Below are 15159 nucleotides of genomic sequence, written 5' to 3'. Positions count from 1 at the left end.
CTCAGCATGGTGAGCCCCTATGCTTACAGCACGGGCTATTGGGCAGACTTCCCTGCTGAAGGGAAGGGCTTCCCCTGGGCCTATGTGAGCAGAATGTGGACAGTGGAATTACAGAAAGACGGAAAAGGATTAGGGAGCCAGGATTGAGGCCTAGGGGAGCTATCCATCTAGCCAGAGTTACAGGGAGATAGCAAAGGATTAGAAGCCTAGGCCTTGGGCTCAGGGGAGCTTTCAATCTAGCTAAAGAAAGATCCCATATATTCTTGTAAGATATTAAAAATCATTATGAAAAAAATCATTATGAAGCCAAACATAATATAGGCAATTTTTAAAGTTAACAATATAACTGTTGAAACAATTCAGAATAAAAGGATAACCTTTGATTATTTAAAAAAAAAAAGAGTTGTTTTTTTTTTTTAATTCCCAAAAGGCATTGGCTCTAAGTTGGTTACAAGTATAAGTTAATAGAACCGAAGAAGTCTCTCTTTACTAAGATTCTGAGCATCCCTGACTTGTGCTGGCCTATACTGGGCTATATCCCAACACAACTGTGATGTATCTCCTAGCTGTCCATGTCATGTCTCCTAGATGAGAAGAGTGAATGCCTCCCCCACAGACTCTGCTTCCTGTGTCTATCACTCCTCACCTGCTGTTTTTGCACATTTCAAGTACATGAGGACCACTTATTGAGTCGACCTGAAGTAACTGAAGGAAGATATCCCTGCCAGGAAGAAACGTAAAAGCCTAACAGCGCACAGGGTGTTAGTCAAATCTACGGCATTCTTAGCAGGCAAAAACCACCTGAATTAAACCAATGACCATTGTAGCCTGCAAGCCCAGAGGCTGGGAATGAAGACGGAGTTTGACTCTGAGTACCTGGCACAAAGAAGGACACAGACACACCCAGAGGTCACTAACCAGGACAGTAGGGTGACTTGAAGCCTTATCACACAGGAAGGTGTGAGAAGTCAAGGGGACCTATGAGGAAAATGCAGCCCCAGGAGGTTTCATGAGAAACGACAGTAGTCAAGAATGGATCATTTGCTTTGTTCTGGAAGAACAGTTTCTCGTGCAGTTTACAATTGCGTTCATGTAACTTCCATCATTTTCTCAGAAGAGCCTCTGACACTTTATTGCATGATGGCTATAATTAATGTCAGACTCAAAATTAGAAATCAAAAATTCTATTTGATCCTTTGGTTTCAAGTTGGACCTAGAGTATGTTTTGGCATGATTACTAACTGTTAGCAGAAAGTTCTGGAAACAGATGTAGTCTTGATATGTGCTCTAAATATGAAACACATTGCAGAAAGAGTTGGAGATAAAAATATATACTGCTTGTGCACACTCTGGCCATGCCATTTCCTGTCTTTATCAGCAATAAAAGTCTCTCTCGTTTACCCTTCTTTTGTTGTCCCAGGTGAGCAAAATCCTTCTTCCTTCTGTTTCCCTTTTCTTTTTTTTAATTTTTAAGTACACTTGTTTGTGTGTTTGTGTGTGTGTGTATGTGTGTGTGTCTGTCTGTCTGTCTGCACGAATCCCACTCCCCCACCCCCCCCCACACACGATGGCACACATGTGGAGGTCAGAGGACAATTTGCAGGAGTCAATCAGTTCTCCCCTTCCATGATCTAAGTCCCCAGGGTTGTCAGGTTTGGTGGCACTGGCCTTGACTCTCTGAGCTGTCTCACCAGCCCTTCTTTTCCATCTTCGTGACTCTCTTGTTGGTTTTCTCTATCTTCTTTCTCATTGGTAGACGTTTCCTTGCACTACACTAAGCACTAACTCGGTGCCAGAGACCGTGGTGGGCTGCGATGGTCCAAGAATGTGTACGACATAGCTGTCGTCCTTGAAAAGCTTGCCTTGTGGGCAAAGAAAGCCATATGTAACGCAATCCCCGCACTGACTTCAAACAACCATCCAGCTGCCCTTTGCTTTTCTTTAACCAGCAGTGATGGGCCACTGTTTCCTCAGAAGCTGGTAAGCATGCACGGGAGAGGAAGAGTCAGGAGTACGGAGATGAAACGGGGGCAGTGTAGATAAGAGAACAGCTTGCTAAGAGCAGAGTTAGAGATGAGATGCCCGAGAGGAAGCCACAGGGCCCTGCACAGCAGCTTGAGAGCCTTGGCATAGAGTGGGAGGCAGCTCTGGGTTCTTCTCTCTCTGAGAGAGAAAGGGAACACCTTGACCTAGGAACAACTAATACAGCAAAGCAAGAAGATAAATGGACTGTGATTTTTAACTAAGTCAGTTCTGTATGAATGATGCCCTAAAGGGGTTTGTCTATGGGACAAATTAAGAAAAAGGCCTGTACGGGGTGTGCTTAAGTGGTATGTGGGGTATGTGTGTGTGTGTGTGTGTGTGTGTGTGTGTGTGTGTGTGTGTGTGTGTGTTGCATGTGTGTGCCTGTGTTCTTGTGTAAGAGCATACATATGTGTGAGGGGAGTATGCACGAAGATATGTTCGTGCCTGTGGAGGACAGAAGACAATCTCAGGTATCAATCCTCAAGAGCCATCCTCCATGTTTTTGAGACAGGGTCTCCTACCCATGAGGCTAGGCTGGCCTGCCAGAGAGCCTCAGGAATCCACCCACTGCCTCCCCAGTTACATGGTTCTAGAGACCAAACTCAGGTACCCATGCTCGCAAGCAAACATTTTACCAACCAAGCTATTTATCTCACCAACCCTAGAAAAAGAAACTGAGGTTTATTTGTATTTTAAAATGTATGTATGTGAATGTCTGGCCTTCGTGGGTTTATGCACACAATGTGCGTGCAAGGGCCAGTGGCAACCGAAAGATCGTGTTGGAGGCCCTGGGACTGGAGTTACAGTGATGAGCGAGCGAGCTACCAGACGGGTGCTGGGAACCAAACCTGGGTCTTTTGCAACAGCAGTAAGTGATCTTAACCACTGCGCCATCTCTCCAGCCCTAGTGGAAAGGTCTTAAAAACAGAAGCAAAAACAAGCCAGACTGAGTATATGAAAATCCATTTGGCCACCTTCACCACGGCTAGGACAGATACTCTTCCGTAGGAAGGTACATAGAAAGTTTTTCTAACAAAAAAAAAAGTCACAGACAGAGTCAGTGACGAAACAAAATCAAAATCAGGAGATGCAGACAGGGAGAGTATTTAAGTTTTTAAAAATGCAATAACCTTCTTCCACCGGATATGTTTAAATCTCAATTACTTCAAAAATTTAAAAACTGCAGAAATGGTAAAAAAAAAAAAAAATCTGTGTTTTCTAGGGGATCGGAAGGGGAAAAAAAAAGAATGGCTACTAGGTGGTGTGGGGGCAGTCTCAGGGCAGGGAGCCTAGTCTGTATGTGTGTGCAATGGTGGATACTGTAGGACTGGCAAGACCCACAGAGCTGTGCAACACCAAGGGTGAAGGAACCCTCAAGTAGACCCTGGGCTCAATTTCCTACCAGTGGATCTTAACAGTTGTAACAACGCAAGATGTGAGGGACGGGCCTCAGTGGGTGGTGGCCGGAGGATATGCAAGCTCCCTGTTCCTAGTCTTCTGGCAGGTAAAGGTAAAACAGCTGTGAAACAGATAGTAATTTAAATAACAGATATCAGCGTCTTTCCTTCTTTCAAAAGTAATAGTGCAACTTAGTTTTCTCACTGACATTCATTTGGGGAGTCCTAATGTTGTCTTGCTCCTTGTAAAATTCTGAGACACGTGGACAAGCAATTCTGAGTTCCTTCACTCCAGGGCACCACTAAGGCACAGGAAGCCAGGTGACAGCCCCGAGAACAGTAGAGAGACTCTTTGGTGACATGGAGACTAAAATCTGAATTTCCTCACCTAAATTGCTCTTCTTGGATCACAGCAGCCGCTGTGTCCCGAGAAACTCAGTACACCTGGTGAAAGGCTCGCCCACTCCCCAGGGGATGTCTGTCAGGGGAGGCTGTGTCAGATCTTACAGGAAAATGTGTGGCCACATGCTTGCCATCTCTGCATACGCATGACCCCTTTTTCAACTACCCTACGTGTTGGAGGTTGCATCCGTGTCAGAGGTAAATCCCACCCACACCTACATCCCCACCCTGCCCCAGCAACAACTGACAAGATCCGTGTATTTAAAAAAAAAAAAATCAGAGTCAAACCACCTACATAGGTTATACTCTGAGCTGGGGTACCTCAGGCTAACTACAAATAACTGCAATTAGTCATGCAAACAGGCTTACTCAGCCTTACGGTCTGGGCCAACATTCCCCAACAGACAGAGTAGGACTGAAAAGCAATCTTTATTCCCGGTACCAGAGTAAACCGAGGTTCAAGTGGGATTAAAACACATCTGCTCTTGTCAGAAGACAGACTATTTTTAGGGAAAGCAAGATGAACTCTGACCTACAAATTTGAAAACGCCCGGATCAATCACCACCGGTATGATGAGAGGAATATGGAGCATGCCATTGTTAACACGTGGGACGTGTCTTTGTTTAGGGGCCATTAAATTTAATAACTTCCCCCTTTATGACTTTAAACAGGGCCCCTCTTCGAAATAAAAGTGGCTCCATCGAACTTAATTACTTGCCCGTGGCTGCTGTGGTGGGGGTGTGCTCACCAGACAGGTGGTGCTGTTAACAGGAGTGGGTCTGCGGAGAGAGCAGAGGATCAGGATCGCTAGCGTTTTATTAAAGTTGTCTTAACTTTCCGCTTTATTAGTATTAATTGCTGGGGTTTCTTTTTAAACTTCCTGAAGGTGCTGTTCCCTCCTGGGCGTAGCGAGCTGTTCTGTAGAAATAGATGCTCACATGGATGTGGCCCACTGCTGGAGCTATTGATTTCAAAAACTGAATTCAGGAGATTTGACAGGGACTGGGTCATGAGGGATATTTTTTTTTAAACGAGCTGTATCAAACACCAATGGGTTTTAAACTATATGAGCTGATCCTCCTGGCAGATCTCAGGTGATCAAATGGGTCATCCCTCTACCCCCAGCAACTTCTTTATTTTGTGGTAGGGACAAAATAATTTTCCGTGACCTTATTTATTAGGTTAATGCCACTCTGCTGACTTTGGGAAGAAATATCATAGCTCTGAGAGCCATTAAAATGGCAACCTCTTCAGCAGCTTTGTGAAGTTGAGTGGAATTACTTTTTTTTTTGGTTTTTCGAGACAGGGTTTCTCTGTGTAGCTTTGTGCCTTTCCTGGAACTCACTTGGTAGCCCAGGCTGGCCTCGAACTCACAGAGATCCGTCTGGCTCTGCCTCCCGAGTGCTGGGATTAAAGGCGTGCGCCACCACTGCCCGGCCTGGAATTACTTTTGATACTAAGACATATAATGAAGAGATTCAAGACTATTTGATTAAAGAGAAAAAAAATAAACTTTCAGGGAAAAAAACTTTATGGGAAAGGCATAAATGCCATGAAAATATTCTTGGCGTAACTCCTAGTGGCCTCCACCAAAGTAACGGAGTAGTCAACAGGTATGATTCTTCCCTGTGTGTAGTAACCAGGCCTCCAGAGAGCAGGTGAAAAAGACCACGGGAAGTGTGTGCACCGGCCCCGTCCACCTCCACACCACAGAAGAGGCCAGGCAGGAGGGGGGGAGGGAGCTACAGAAGTGGGGAGAACAGGCAGGTTCCGGGAGAGCAAGAGAATAAAGCCCCCCATCAGAGTCAGTAAGGAGTCTTTCTTCTTTCTGTGGCAGAATTATTACATGAAATACAGTTTGAAGGTCAATAGTTATCTACAGAGTATTCTGTAATGACCTCCAGAAAAGTAATTAGAATCTCATGAAGCCACGTGAGTGCCCTGCAAACGCCCAGCCTCATGGGTGATGGGTGTTGTTGTTAAAATCCTGCTACAGTTTGGGCTGCACACCGCCTTCTGGTCTCTGCGTTGTCCTAACCTGCTTCTTTACAGGAACCACTGAGAAATCACTCTGGCTACTTCTGTGTAGTGAATATTCTTTTAGAATGACACAAGATGATGTGAGATCACACATGTATACAGCCACTGGGGGATGGGATGTTACTTAACCTTATTATACAAGGTCTTACTTACTGTAGTACATATGGTGCCGGAAGAAGCCCAGAAACTCTGGGGCTGCTTCTGACCTTTAATGCCATGAGGCTGGTGTCCAATTGATGAACTTGACTTTTATAATTTAACTGAGTGTGGTCCAAAGTCATTACAATCAAGAAGGACCCATTTGTCAACTAGATCACAATTGTATAGTGTTTGGTTACAATCCTATCAACTACTCTTGTTCTTACAACACCATTTAAGGCTGCCTCAGATTAAGGGAAAACATCCTGCATTCTTACAGCATGCCTATGTATTTCAAGACATCTAGTGGTACAACTTTCTCTGGAGCAGGCGGGGACCAGGTGGCATGCCCTCACCATCTTACTGGACCTTGTTTTGTTTGTGCCTGGCTTCCAGAAAGGAGCTGAAGAAGACTACAGGAACTACCAGCATGACACCACTAGTTCCTTCAGTTCTAGAACCCAATCTACACCTGGAAAGTCAGAAGGAAGGGCACAAAGACAGCAAGTGATGAATATGGGTCCTCTAAAGTCCCCAGGAACTATCATTCAGACTATCTCTTTTGAACAGTATTTCAGGGTGAACTGGAGTTTCCTTAGAAGCACATCTTTCTAATTATTTCTATTCCTATGAGCCCCGAAACAGACCCCACACATATACACCCTGGTAAACAGAAGTACAACCTAAGATTTTTTATTTATTGTATAATTTAACTTTTTCTTAATACTTTACTTTTTGTGAATACCCTATCTGATTTTAGCTTTATAAGTATTCATTTAAAATTTTTAATAATAATAATGTAAATACTTTAGAAATTCTATGTGCTATATATCATATGAAGTGAACTTCATATATTATATGGTATTTGAACTACACAGGAGGGTTAATTCATTTAAAAATTGAAATATTCCGAAGCATGGTTTGTTTTTAAATATGTTCTGTGGGTTTTCCTTTTTGTTAAGCAAATAATCCTCTTTCAAAATTTTAGGTTCCTATTTATTTTATTAATTTAAGCCAAGCTTTGCCTGCAAATGATATACAGACATACAATTTTTAAAACAATTTTCGCTTCAACATATGAGCTATCATCTGTTACATGCTGTGTGTCAGGTCTATCCTAAATAGTTTACACTCTCCCACTAATCCTAAGAGATCGTTGTTTTTTCCCTATTAATAAAGTTTTATAAACCTAACGTTTAGACAGTTAAGGAACTTTTGCCTGATGTTTGCATGGGGTGCAAACTTAGATCTGAACCTACTATTTCTCACCCAACGTCATCTGCAAGTATCTTGTGTATCCCTTTGGACCAGAAAGCATCTCAAAAGTGACCTTCTGAGGATGGTGATAGAGGTTAGCATTTGAGCTGTCCATGTTACAGACAAACAGTAGGTGAACAAGAGGCCTGGCCACGGTAGACAGACTAGAGGCCTGGCCATGCAGAAAGACTAGAGGCCTGGCCATGGTAGACAGACTAGAGGCCTGCAGACAGACTAGAGGCCTGGCCATGTAGACAGACTAGAGGCCTGGCCATGGCAGACAGACTAGAGGCCTGGCCATGGCAGACAGACTAGAGGCCTGGCCATGCAGACAGACTAGAGGCCTGCAGACAGACTAGAGGCCTGGCCATGACAGACAGACTACAGGCCTGCAGACAGACTAGAGGCCATGCAGACAGACTAGAGGCCTGGCCATGCAGACAGACTAGAGGCCTGGCCATGTAGACAGACTAGAGGCCTGGCCATGGTAGACAGACTAGAGGCCTGGCCATGGCAGGCAGACTAGAGGCCTGTCTACAGCCACAGTACACATAGATTCCATCCAAAGGGGTTTATTTTCTAGAGAAAAAAACAAAACCTTCAAGTCTCGCTTATAGCAAGGTCAGTCTTGTGTATCTTAAGAAGGATTTTATACATGAAAGAGAATAATAGTAAAGTAGAAATTGTGCAATTTGGCCCCTATAACCCTACAAAACGATTGTCTCCCCAACATGATCTCCAGGATGGGCCCTGGGGAGTAGAAGAGGCACTTGCTCCTGGCCCATTAGGTAGTACTGGGTGCATGGCCCCACAGCCAAGAGCCAGGTCAGGAGTTGCCGAGTTCCTCCAGCTCCTGACAGTCCCCAGCTGCCTGTCCCTTCCTGTTTCTCCACACGCTGACAGGAGGGATTTTCTGTTCTCTTTAATGTTTATACAGAACCTCCCACCTTGGCTCCATGTTACTCCTTTACCAGTTACAACTGACAGAGATGCTCAGAGAGGAGGAAAGAACTGGACTGGACTGAATTCTAATCCGGTATAAAGCAGGGTCTCGTTCCTGCCTTTGGCTTAAGATCAATACACAGCTGCACAGCCAGGCAGCTTCTGCTCCTGCCTCTTTCTCTGCAGAATGGAAAGAACTAGAATGTCATTTGATGACAATGCTTCAAGTGACAAGATCAACTTCTTCCACATCAGAATGGCAAACACTGAGGACCAGCCCATGGGGCAGTCATCTGTCAAGGCTGTTTACAGCCGTTCCCATGGTGAATCTGGGTATGAACACACCCCCATAAGAAAATGCTGTAGGTTTGTGTCTCTGCAGCTACAGTTGTCCTCTGGGGCCCTTTCTTTCTTTTTAAAGATTACTCTTATTTTCTGTGTGTATGTGATTGCCTGAGTGTATGCATGTGTGTGTGCCCGGCACCCGTGGAGATCAGAACAGGGTATCAGATCCCCTGTAACTAGAGTCATAGGTGGCTTTGATCTGCCCAATGTAGATGTTGGGAAACAAACCTGGGACCTTTGCGAGAGCAGCAAGTGTTCTTAAAGACTGAGCCATCACTCTATCACCACTGGGGCTTTTTGAAGGAACAAAAATCTGCTTCAACTACAAAAGGTTGGTCAGATGGAAGCCCAAAGGGACCCAAAATGCAAGCGAGTCTGCACAAGTCTGTTTTAAGAGTCACGTTGGCTCCATGCAAATCTGAGTCTTCCTATGCATACAGATGAAATGATCTAAACTAAGTCAACTCCATCCAATACCGGGGCCTCAGCCCTGTGCTAACTTTTACCCCCCTGTGCGTCTTCCTTTTCCTCTCCTGTGTCCCTGATTGATGTGTTGCCTAAAGGAGAGGGTGATTTCACTCAAGAGAGACGAAAACTGTACATCTATACTTGGCCCAGCTCCCAACAGATGTCATGTGATTCATAAGCAAAAGCAGCAGTGGTCAATAAAAATGTGGTAACATTGGTTATCCAAAGAACCTTCCAGCTCTCCCTCCACCCCTCTCCCATCCCTACTCACCCCGGGGAGTCCATCTGCAGCAGAAAATGTGAAGGCACTAGGACCAGAGAGCCCTTTCCTGCTACTCGCTTGAGAAACAAAGCCTTCCCTCCTCCCAAGTTGAAAGAAATAAAGGAGAGTGGACTAATGGGAGCTGGTGGGAGCTTCAGCTTGTCAGTGACGTGACTCAGCGGAGAAAGTAACGGCTCCGAGCTTTGCAGAAGAGTGACAGAGGGAGAGAAACGGAAACAGAAAGAAAGAGACAAAGAAGACATTAACCTGGCCAGGAGTCGAACAGGTGCTGGGGGCCCAAACGCTGACACAGGAGGACATGAGGAAAGTGGCCGTGTGCCCCCGTGGAGTCACAGCTGACGATTAATGTGAGGGGGTGTACATCGGAGTGAGTGGGGAGATTTGTCCCCCCTTATTTATAGGACTCGTATGGACGGGTGAGGGCCTTCGGCTTCTCTCTACATGTCTGTCTGGAGTCTTTACTGAAACTTTCTGGCTCCCTCTGCTGCATTCTGCTGGATGGGGAAGAAGGAGGCCAGGCCAGTTTTGACACACACACCTCCACTGTGATTTACAACCTCTGGGTGTCTTTGGAGTGATGGATTTGTGAGTACTGGGGCTGCCACACAGAGTGACAGTGTGCCTTCGCCTTGAGCTGCTGCATGCTGCCTTCCAAGGCTCCTCTGGACCTCTCACTGTGCTGTGAATGACTAGGTCTCCTAAGTGTCCTCATCTTGGAACTCGTTACTGAGGAGCCCGGGCAAAGGAAACTGAGGGGGATTGTCATCAGTCTGTACTTTGGCTTATAAGCAGAGGAAGGCCTAGGGTGCGACCCTTGGGAGAAGGCTCTATCTGAAAGACAGCACCCCTCAACTGGGCTGCGATTCAGCAGGACACTAACTGGGTAGCATAAAAAGGATACCATCTCTGATGGATTTTCATCTCTTGGATTAAAAACGTTCAAGTGTTTGATAGCCCCGTAAACTGGGAAGACCGGGTGCCTCCAACAGACAGTGACTGCGAGCATGGATAAGCCAGGCCTGCTCCATCCCCATCCCCCACCCCCTGCCCCTGTGCAGGAGTGGGCTTCTAGTGAAAGCTTGGTCTTTACCTGAAATGCGCCTGGGCACGTCGGTGATGGCGGGTAGCCCAGTGCCCCGTGTGGAAGACAACGGCGTGGTGGAGTGGATGGATGGGGACGTCATCTGGCTCAGGTATGAGGGGTAGGACTGGTCGTAGGACCACGGCGGGGAAGACTGGGCCTGCCTGGGATCTAGAGGAGGGAAAAAAAAAGATGAAAAACAAAAGCAGTTCAGTATTCCAGCTACTGCAGCCTTAGAAACATGCAGCCCAGAGCTTAGACAAAGGACAGAAGAGAAACGAGACTACAAAATAAATAACAGTAATAAATATCTCCCACGGCCTCTCCATCTTGGGCCTCAAATAGCCCAGGGCTCTCTAGACTTGATGTCTCAATGAACACGACAAAATGAGCGAGCATAAGGCTCATTTGTCTCTCTTATGCATAAATATTTCTATTTGGAAAGTCCAGTGGCCATTTAGAAAACAATCCATTTTGCTTATTTTACAAAGAGGAATTTATTTTATTTATTCTTGGTGTTTTCTAAAATTCCTTTCCCAAACACTCTTTTTAAATTATATTTTTCTGTCAGTTAGCTCGTTTAACTTTCCAGAAAGATGCAGACTTCTCCTTTAACTGTTGTTTATCTGGCTCTCTATGTTCCAGTGGTGCTCTTTTGGTCTTAAAGGGTGTGAGTCTGTGCTTCTCTTACTTCTTCCTGGGAGGGTCAATGGAATGCCATTTTCTAAGAGGGATGGGGTGGGGGCTGAGGAGGCAGAGGACAGGGACAGGGGTGAGAATGGAAGAGGTAGCATGCACACTGACTAGAAAGGAAGGAAGCAGGATACATTATCTCATAATAAAGTTTAAGCAGAAAATAACCTTTGAGAAAAGACAGAAGGTAATTTTAAAACCAACTGTGATTGAATATTGAAAAGCTTCGCTGCCTGCCATCCAGGCTCCAGGTCAAACACGTGTGTTCCTGGTGGCAGGAAGATGACCCCAACCAGGAGAAGAGGCAAATGTTTTAATCCCACTGAGATCTGTTTTAGAAGTGTCATGTGTTTGGACTGTGGCTTCGAGGTCCCCATAGTCACTGATAATTTAAATAATGGACAGAAGACTGCTCAAGGTTAATTGGCCAGAGCTGATGACGTTTTTGTTGGGCTCCTAGGGGTTTCTGAGAGCTGGAGGCTCTGGGCTAAGTAGTTTAGTAAAAGGCCATTCATTTGGATAGGAAAAGAGAAGGTTTTGTCTTGTTTCCCTTTGGGCCTACACCACCTGGCTTTCCCAAGGGGTCACCCATTCAAGCATTAAGTAGGCCCAGCCCTGCTTAGCCTCCAGGGTCAGGTGAGACTGGGTGTGTTTAGGATGGTTTGGGCAGAGATGAGAAGGTAAACTTGTTACTATTTCCAAAAAGATTGTGCACTATTTTAATCTTACTCAAAAGTTGACAGAATCATAAGCAAATTTCACCTAATTAATTTTAAATACTAGCTTAAAATTGTTATGCTAATTTTAAAAAAATTAAGAGTTGGCTCTTACCGGATGTAATTTGAATATAGATGTATTGGTGTATTTGAATATAGATGGTCTTTGGAATGTTTACAACTAGGTCAGAACTACCTCTGAGATTTCTACTCTCTACGTGGCCTTGGCCACATAGAGCCTGGGTTTCCTCATCCATAAAGGAACTCTTATAATAATCCGGTCACAGGAATATGAGATTACTTAAAAAACTATTAAGAGACCACTACAACAGGAGACTTTCAGTACAGAGATCTCCCTTTTTAAAGATTAATTTGCGGGCCGGGCGGTGGTGGCGCACGCCTTTAATCCCAGCACTCGGGAGGCAGAGCCAGGTGGATCTCTGTGAGTTCGAGGCCAGCCTGGGCTACCAAGTGAGTCCCAGGAAAGGCGCAAAGCTACACAGAGAAACCCTGTCTCGAAAAACCAAAAAAAAAAAAAAAAAAAAAAAAGATTAATTTGCAAATGTATGTGTCTTTGTATGTGTGTTCACATGAGTGCAGGTGACTGCAGGGGCCAAAAGAGGGCGTAGGATCCCTGGAGCTGGATTACAGGTGGTTGGGAGCCACCCAACGTGGGTGCTGAGAACTGAACTCACACAACTCTGCAGAACATAATCCCAATCGCTGAGCCATCCTCCCAGCTCTCCTTCTTACATCCTTATCTTAAAATAGAACAAACAACAACAACAAAAACAAAAAAAACTCTTCATAGCAGATTGTGTGTTCCATACTTAAAACACATTTGTGATGGAGTACCTTTGGAATAGGTATAAAATTCTCCCATTGATTATTATTGTTTGAAAATTAACAGCTTAATTTTTTAAAAATGTATCTGAACAGTCAATTCAGGTTTATTCCTCAAAATAAAAATGAATACATAACAAGACTCAGATTTTTCCTAGGCTATTTCCTCTTTTAAAGCCTCTGGGTTTTTTTCTATGTAGTCGAAGCTGTTGAGTTTCAGCTATTTCTTGTTTATTTGTTCAGTTTGGAAACAATTTATTTAAAGACTATCTAAATAGAACATACTTCCTTGAGTGGAAATAATTAAATACATCTGGATATTTATCTGATGTTTACTGACATTAATAGATTGGGGGGGGCGCACCCAATTCAAGTTTAAGGACCATTTACCCAAGTTTGTGATTCAAGGAAAGGGTAAGTATTAGCATACATTCTCCAGAAATCTAAAAGATACTTAATGATTAAAAATAATGAATTTCTATGCTTTAAAACTCTCAAGGTTGAGACTGTACAGATCGGCAGCATTTCAACTCTGAGTGACTGGTCCTTGTTATCCTCAGATACTGATATATTCCCAGCCTTCCGCCACAAATGTAAGTTGCTATTTAGAGAAATGGGAAATCATCTTCAGATGGAGAGGGGTTTGTTCCTTACAGAACAGGAAAACTGTCTCATAAAAGCAAGGGGCTGGACTCCAGCACATTCTCAACAGATGAAAGAGACCAATGCCACACAGCTTACAGAAGGGGGTCCTGCAGGAATAAAGGCTGCGTTTGCACGGTCTGGATTTGGCTGCTCCAGACAACTTCCTGAACAAGCAGTGTGATCTGTGCATCCAGCCTCAAACACAACAGGGTGTCAGTGGAGTAGTCCACCTTGCCTAAACTGGGGGACATCACAATGCAAGGAATGACTATAAAGATCAAAGGTGCCACCGAGGGAGTCAGGGTGCTTAAATTGGTTGTAACACACAGCCTTATTCCTTCTCTTTGTGCAGAGAGACAGCCTAGTACAGTGGGAAATGAACAGGCCTTCTAAGGAGAGACCGTGGGCTGGAGGGTCACCAGACTATTTATAAACTGTATGACATCAACTGGGTGAGCAAACGCTCTGAGCCTCCAATTTCCTCATCTGGTAAATGAGGCTGCATAGCATGCCGAAGCTACTGTGGCCATGAAGACAGATGGAGGCCAGGCTTGCAGCTCCCCACTGTGTTGAGTAGGTCATTTAAACTCCTTGGCCCAGTGGTTTACCTGTACAATGGGAATAGTGATCCTGATTGGGTTTTCATGAGCATGACATGAACTATGCCAGATCTGATCATCTATCTGCCTCTCACAGTGCCTATTAAGTAGATAAGAAAAGAGGTTCCATCTGTAAAATGAATACAATAATAACTACTGTCATGTTTGGGAAACTAGATGAAAATAAAGCGTTTGATAACTTCTACAGTCTTTGTTAAAATCATTATTGGGCTTTTCAGCTCACGTGGGCAGGTTCTACCTTCTGACCTAGAATGGAACGTCTTTCTTAGAGCTGCTGAAATTAAAGGAAGGTGGAAATATCATCTCTGAATTAGGCCCTCACACCTAAAATCAAATAATACACAGTGAATGACAAGTTAGCATCAATATTCAAAGAAATAAAAATCTGACTCTACACTATCTGAACTACCTTTGTGTGTAGGTGTGAGTGTGTGTGTGTGTGTGTGTGTGTGTGTGTGTGTGTGTGTGTTAAATTAAATATAAACCTAGAACATACAAGCTCCTCAACAGTGAACTTCCAGGTGGCTTGAATAAATACCAGAATAATAAAATGTTGTAATTAATCATTCTAATTTTCTCTTAAACTATAAAAGAGTTATTATATCAAGGAAGTTTTACACAAAATTTCTGCCTCCCAGATATTAACTAGAATGGTCTATCGAAGGACAGCTTCGCTTTCAGCAGAGGCCTTTCCCCAAGATGCTCTCGGAATGGTCTGGAAACCCCAAGCCTTATCTAACACTTGGTGAATGAGCAAACAGACCATGGATCTCACAGACACCACTTCTGGGCCACTGATTGGACAAAGGGCATCCTGTCTAAGCTTCCATTTTATCAGTAACATAGGCAGTAACAAAACCTCTTCCTCCTAAGCTCCTGAAGACTGAGAGTGTAACAGAGCTCAGCCTGGGGCCAGGCTGCCTCTGTGTCCATCACACAGATGTCAGGAATTAACCATCTTTAACTTGGACCCTGGTCCTTCTTGGACTCAGTTTCATCTCAAAAAGAGAAATTCCCATCTTTTCAACTAGTATATCCTCCAACTTTCCAATCATGTGGTAGGAGGAAAATTACCAAGATATCCTAGTTTGCTAAGAATATATAATCCTATCTTAAATATATGGTTACTCTGTGTGTGTGTGTGTGTGTGTGTGTGTGTTGTGTACAGTTACTAATGCCCACAGTGGAGAGAAGTCATGGACCTGGTGAATGGTTTCTGAACTGCACTTCCTGAAGAAACCTGAGCCTTCTGATTATCCACTC

The 15159-nt window shown here is 44.3% G+C and overlaps 1 protein-coding gene across 9 annotated transcripts in view; it reads right to left on the bottom strand.

The window, feature by feature from the left end:
• The window catches only part of Runx2 (RUNX family transcription factor 2), a 329850-nt gene that overhangs the window by 144046 nt on the left and 170645 nt on the right, over window positions 1-15159 (bottom strand). For all 9 annotated transcript variants that reach the window (XM_076557798.1, XM_076557803.1, XM_076557799.1 and 6 more), the window contains one exon: window positions 10389-10550. In XM_076557798.1, coding sequence (XP_076413913.1) covers window positions 10389-10550 — 162 coding nt within the window. The remainder of the gene's footprint in view (window positions 1-10388; window positions 10551-15159) is intronic.

The sequence above is a fragment of the Peromyscus maniculatus genome, chromosome 21, assembly GCF_049852395.1.
Source record: "Peromyscus maniculatus bairdii isolate BWxNUB_F1_BW_parent chromosome 21, HU_Pman_BW_mat_3.1, whole genome shotgun sequence".
In the NCBI taxonomy this organism is placed as follows: domain Eukaryota; kingdom Metazoa; phylum Chordata; class Mammalia; order Rodentia; family Cricetidae; genus Peromyscus; species Peromyscus maniculatus.
Note: the sequence above shows the minus strand (reverse complement) of the source record. Positions and strands in the feature narration are given on the sequence as shown.